This window comes from Chrysochloris asiatica, unplaced genomic scaffold, assembly GCF_000296735.1.
Source record: "Chrysochloris asiatica unplaced genomic scaffold, ChrAsi1.0 scaffold00146, whole genome shotgun sequence".
NCBI lineage: Eukaryota > Metazoa > Chordata > Mammalia > Afrosoricida > Chrysochloridae > Chrysochloris > Chrysochloris asiatica.
The window spans coordinates 7,963,328-7,970,034 of record NW_006408664.1 but is presented as its reverse complement, the minus strand read 5'-3'; the positions used below and the strand labels follow the sequence as shown (position 1 = coordinate 7,970,034).

Sequence of the window (6,707 nt, the reverse complement as noted above, 5' to 3'; positions counted from 1 at the left end):
TATATATATATATATATGGCACATAACAACAACATATATACACACACATATACATATATATATACACTTGTGTTTGTGTGTACATATACACATATTTATACAGAAATATCTATGTAGTCATTTGTGTATAATTATATATATGGTGATGGTGGTTATGTGCCATGGAGTCGGTTCCAACTCATAGCAACCATGTACAGGGTTTCCGAGGCTGTAAATCTTTACGGGAGCAGAAAGTCTCATCTTTCTCCCATGTAACAGCTGGTAGTTTTGAACTGCTGACCTTGCAGTTTGCAGTCTGATTGGTAACCACTCCATTACAAGAGCTCCTTATACACATATATAACTACACAATTAAATTTATGTGTGCATGCAGACACATACATAATTACACACAAGCATAGAGACATGAGAATGTATTAGTTCTGTCTTTTATATCAGAGATATAGTTCTGAAATTATTTAATATAGCTAATATTACGAAAGCTTGAATGTTTAGTTTTAGGACTTTCCCTTTGTGTAAGAAGACTTTAGAATGTAAATTTGTTGGATATCAAATATTTTTCACTTGTGTAATTTTTTAAATTGTTAATATAAAGCATTATTAAAAAGTGAATTTAAGAAGAAATTAAGTTTTTATTTCTGAGAACAATGCTTATAACATGCTATGGTAGCAGACATGGAGAGAATAACACTCATTTTATAGTTTATTTTTCAAATATAGACATATTTCCAGGTTCTAGAAAACTAGTAACTCGGGATGTAAAATGAAAAAATTAATACTATAAGATTTTCAAAATATTGATGAATTTTTTAAATGTATGGACATTCTGGACTCCTGGTTTGGTGCTGTAGGATAAGCACTGGACTGTGAATCAAAAGATAAGCAGTTCAAACCCACCAACCACTCCTTGGAAATGCTATACAGGGTCGCCATGAGTCAGAATCAACTTGACGGTACGGAACAGCAAAGGAGTCCTGGTGTGGTGCTGTGGGTTAATGCGCTGGACTGCAAAGTCAGCAGTTCAAACTCACCAGCCACTCCTTGGAAACCCTATACAGGGTCGCTATGGGTCGGAACCGACTCGATGGTACTTAACAACAACAGCAATGAGCATGTTAGCGAAATTCAGGCCTCTTGGTATGGCACTGTAGGATAAGAACAAAACCAAGTTTCTGCTTTCCCTTGTTCAGTCTAGTATTGTTAGGTGCCATCAAGTCAGTACTGACCCCTAGCGACCTTATGCACAGCAGAATGAAACACTGCCCGATCCTGAGCCAACCTCATTATTGTTGCCACACTTGAGTCCATCGATGCTGTCACTTGGCCAGTCTATCTCAGTGGGGGTCTTCTTCTTTTTCTCTGACCCTCCACCTTATCAAACATGATATCCTTCTCTAGCGACTGCTCCCTCCTGACAGTATGTCCAAAGTATGAGAGACGAAGTTTAGCCATCTTGGCCTCTAAGGAGCACTCTGGCTGCACTTCTTCCAAAACAGATCTATTGGTTCTTTTGGCAGCCCAGGGCATTTTCAATATTCTCCTCCAACACCATAATTCAAAGGCATCAATTCTTCTATGGTCTTCCTTATTCACTGTCCAGCTTTCTCATGTATATGAGGTTATTGAAAATACCATGGCTTGGGTCAGGCGCACCTTAGTTCTCAAGCTTACAGTTTTGCTCTTCAACACTGTAAAAAGGTCTTGTGCAGCAGATTTGCCTAATGCAATACGTCATTTGATCTCTTGACTGCTGCTTCTGTGAGTTTTGATAGTTGATCCAAGAAGAATGAAGTCCTTGACAACTTCAGTCTTTTCTCCATTGATAAGAACATTTTTCATTGGTCCAGTGGTGAGGATTTTTGTGTGGGTCTAGTATTGTTGTTGTTGTGAAGTGCCATCGAGTCGGTCCTGACACATAGTGACCCTGTATAGGTTTTCCAAGGAGCAGCTGGTGAGCTTGAACCACCAACCTTGCAGTTCAAATGGTTTTTCAATCTGGCGCGTTAACCCACAGAGCCCCACCAGGACTCCAGGTCTAGTATTACTCCTTATTTATTTGCTGGTAAAAGAAAATTAATCACTTTCTAGGTTTGTACTACAGAAAGTGTCAGTTAATTTCCAAGGAAGATGTTACTCATGATACGAAGCTTTTCTGCCTGAAGCTGCCACCAAGCACTCATCTTCAGGTGCCAATTGGGCAACATGTTTACCTCAAACTAACTATTACAGGTAAGGAAAATGGAGGCTATAGGGGAGGATTTGGGAATGTCTACTCCGTGGGCCACATAAAGCCCTTGAAATCATTTGGTCTGGCCCTGCCAAGGCAATCGCGGTTCCAGCCATCACATTAAGAGTGAGTTAATTAAATGTTTGACCAAATATAGCAGGCTAATGTTTAAGTTGATAATTATGTATGACCTGTGACCGATGTTATAAATTTTGGTAGAAAAAAGGTTCCCCATCTAGGGAACATTTTCTTCTTTTACTCTCAGTTCAAAATCAGTACTTCACTCTCTAGGCATCTGCCATTTAAGTTATTCATAAATGTTTCTGGACAGCTTGATTTAATGATGGCCAGACTCTAGCTTTGTAGATGTTGTACACCTGTATGCTAGAACTCTTTCCATGCCACTAGATTGTATGAAACAAAGAAATTGCCACTGATGAGAGAAATGACTCCAGGAGCATTGTAGTTTATTAACAACAAATCCCGAAAGGAAAGAGGCAAAGAAGGACCAAAATGTTCTCTCTGAAGACAGTGACTAGGAACACATACTAGCAGCTTAGTAGCCCCATGGTCTACCAAAATTAAAAGCTCTCTAAATATATTCCTGAAAATTCTTATTCCCTTGTTTTCATTCTAAAATTGCCTTATGTGTTTTAAATACCCTTCTTAATAATAGACTTTCAAGCTCACCAGCTGCTCCTTGGAAACCCTATACAGGGTCAGTATGGGTTGGAATCAACTCGACGGCATTTAACAACAATGATAGACTGTTTGAATTATAAATAAAGTATTTATTTGTTAAAATTATTTCAGCACATATAGGCTTGAAGTATGTATGTATTAGAGAGAGAGAGATAGACACCTGGCGTGGCACTGTGGGATCAGCACTGGCCTGCAAACCACAGGTTCAAATGTACTAGCTGCTCCTTGGAAACCCTATACAAGGTAGCTGTGAGTTGGAACCATCTCAGTAGTACTTAACAACAGCATATAGATATAGATATATGTGTATGTAGAGAATATAAAGTTATAATCATTTGTAAATATTTATATGCCCAGTGTGTAAATAATACTGTGATAGCATCATAAAATTCATGTGATTTATCTTCACTAAGATTTTTATAACTTTATTTGTTGAATTTTTCAGGTACAGAAATAGTGAAGCCATATACACCTGTATCTGATTCCTTACTCTCAGAGTTCCAGGAGCCAGTTCTTTGCAACAATAAATGCATCTACTTCTTGATCAAAATCTATCCTACTGGACTCTTCACACCAGAGCTTAATCATCTTCAGATTGGTAATGAATTTGTTTGATTTTTTTCCATTCTAGATGTTTGTGTGTGTGCTCTAGATTGGATCCATGTAGATACCTTTAAAATATCTTAAAGTCAACATGTCCACAACCAGAAACATCCTCTCTTTGTCCCTTGTAACCTATCCTCACCCCTGTATTCACCATCTTTATTATTTACAGCATGACTGTTCATTTTTGGCCCAGTCTGAAAACTTAAGTCATTTCAGTCTCCCCACTTTCTCCTTCCCAACTCAGTCAGCCACTAACTCTGTCTAGTCCACCTCCCAGTGATTTACTATTCTCTCCTCCTTATTTCTTTTTCTACTCCCTGAGATTAAGTATTCATCTTTCTGGATTTTTAAATAGTCTTCCAATTGCCTTTCTTTCTTTCAAGCTTCAGATACTAGTTTCTTCTCTAAACTTCTTTAAGAAGAGATTTAATTGTATTGCCCTGAAACTTTGTATCCTTTAATGCTTTAAAGTTTTGGCATGGTCTAAACTCGTCAGTCAGTTTGTCATACTGTGGTGGATTGCTTGTTGCTGTGATTCTGCAAGATATGTCACCAGTATTATAAATACCAGCAGGGTCACCACTGATGAACAAGTTTCAGATAAGCTTCCAGGCTAAGATAGACTAGAAAGAAGGAGAAGTAGACTGCTTCTGAATGATTAGCCACTGAAAGCCTTGTGAATAGCAGGGGAACAATCAAATAGCATCAGAATGTTGAATATTGAAACATCAGGAAGAGCACCAGAATATTTTCAGATATGTTGTTGTTGTTGTTGTTGTTGTTGTTAGGTGCCATCAAGTCAGTACCAACTCATAGAGACCTTATGCACAACAGAACGAAACACTGCCCAATCCTGGGCCAACTTCACTGCTGTTGTCATGCTTGAGTCCATCGATGCTGCCACTTGGCCAATCCATGTCATTGGGGGGGGTTGCCTCTTTTTCTGTGACCCTCCACTTTACCAAACATGATGTCCTTCTCCAGCGAATTGTCAGATATAATGATGGAAAATGAGCCCTCAGGTTGGAAGTCACTCAGAATACAACTGGGGAAAAGCTGCCACCTCAAAGTAGAGTTGACTGTGATGATGCGAATGGAGTAAAGCTTTCAGGACCTTCTTTTGCTGATGGGAGAAACAGCTGTAAACATCCATTAATAATTGGAACATGTAATGTACAAAGTATGAATCTAGGAAATTTGAAGTTGTCAAAAGTTAAATGGAATGTATAAACCTAAATATCCCAGGCATTAGTGAGCTGAAATGGTTTGGTGTTGGTCATTTTCAATCTGACAATTGCATGAATTGCTATGCCGGGAATGGAATGACAAATTGAAGGGGAAAGACATCACAGTAACCATCAAAATGAACACTGCTGTTAAAGTTTTCAGTGGCTTAACATTCAGAAATAGTCTGCCTCTCCTTCTTTCTAGTCTGTTTTAGTGTGTAAACTCAATTAAAACCTATCCACCATGGGTGACCCTACTAATATTTAAAATACTGATGGCGAAGCTTCCAGCTTCACAGCAATATGTAAATCAGCATGGTATGACAAACTGACAGATGAGTGATGGCAAAATGTGTAAATGAACAAAGTATTATTTGACATTAGGAAATTTCTATTAATTTTCTTCAATGTTATGGTAATATGAGGGAGAGAGAGGGAAATACCATTGTTTTTAGATGTATAGTGAAGCATTTAGGGGTGAAATGTCTTGAGTTTTGCCACCTATTTGTAAATGGTTCAATATGGCAAAAAGTACCAAGATAATTATATACATAGATAAATAATAAATCAAGGTATATATCCACTCTTAGAAAAAAATATGAATTGGTAAGTCAAAATGATCATTTTATGATATTAATCTAGTCTGTATTTTTGGAAAGTTTCATAATAAAATATGCAAATTATAATTAAAAAAAAAAGAACATCTCAAAATTTGTCTTGAAGTACAACACTGTCTGTGACAAGATAATATCCATACATCTACAAGGAGGGCCAGTTGAAATAATTACTTCATATCCTTGCCAGCACTTGTTGTCCTCTACTTTTTTTTTTTATCTTTGCTGTTATTGCTGGTGTGAAATGATATCTCATTGTTGTTTTGATTTGCATCTCTCTAATGGCTAGTGTTTCTCTGCTATTTATAAGGTTTTCAGTGACTAACAATTCGGAAGTAGTCACCCTTTTTTCCTAGTCTATCTTTGTCTGGAAGCTCATCTGAAACCAGTCCACCCTGGGTGACCCTGCTGGTTATTTAAAATACCGGTGGCATAGCCCTCAGAATCACAGCAGCTCAAGCACCACAGCACAACAGACAGATGAGTGGTGGGCGTTTGGTTTTATGTTGAAACTGTCACTTTAAATTTCGACATCAGTCCTGATACAATCAAGATGTTCTCTCCCAAGATGGTGGCTCTGGGAATAGCTGAGCATCTTGAATTAGAAAACAATGGATTTCTTGATTCTCCTAAAAATTCCCCTAGCTATAAGCCCTCCAATCCTCCAAATATTCCTTTATATCCCACCTGAATTTAGAGATCATCTGAAGAACAAATTTGATACATTTAACACTAAAGACCGAAGACCAGAAGAGTTGTGGGATGACATCAAGAACATCATATGTGAAGCGAGTAAAAAGTCATTAAGAAGACAAGAAAGATGGAAAAGGTCAAAATGGATGTCAAAAGAGACACTGAAACGTGCTCTCCAGCATAGAGATCCTAAAGCAAATGGAAGAAATGAGGAGGTCCCAAAGCTGAACAGAAAATTTCAAAGATCAACTCAAGAAGACAAAGCCAAATATTATAATATAATGTGCAAATATTTGGAGTCAGAAAACCAAAAAGTAAGAACATACTCAGCATTTCTCAAGCTGGTGCAACTGAAGAAAAAAATTCAAGCCTCGACTTTCATTATTGAAAGATTCTCTGGGCAACTTATTGAATGATGCAGAATGCATCAAGAGAAGGTGGAAGAAATACACAGAGTAATTGTGTTTCCAAAAGGAAATGGTTAATGTTCAACCATTTAAAGAGGTACCATATGAACAAGAGCCAGTGATACTCAAGGAGGAAGTCCAAAGTGCATTGAAGGAATTGACAAAGAACAAGGCACCAGGAATTGATGGAATAAAAATTGAAATCTTTCAAGAAAGTGAGGTGGCACAGGAG

At 37.7% G+C, this 6,707-nt stretch overlaps 1 protein-coding gene across 1 annotated transcript in view; it reads left to right on the top strand.

Moving 5' to 3' along the window:
* Positions 1-6,707, top strand: part of LOC102834341 (cytochrome b5 reductase 4-like) — a 141,745-nt gene that overhangs the window by 115,479 nt on the left and 19,559 nt on the right. Inside the window, exons 11-12 of the mRNA XM_006870649.1 lie at positions 2,089-2,229; positions 3,375-3,527. Of these exons, the coding sequence (XP_006870711.1) occupies positions 2,089-2,229; positions 3,375-3,527 (294 nt within the window). The remainder of the gene's footprint in view (positions 1-2,088; positions 2,230-3,374; positions 3,528-6,707) is intronic.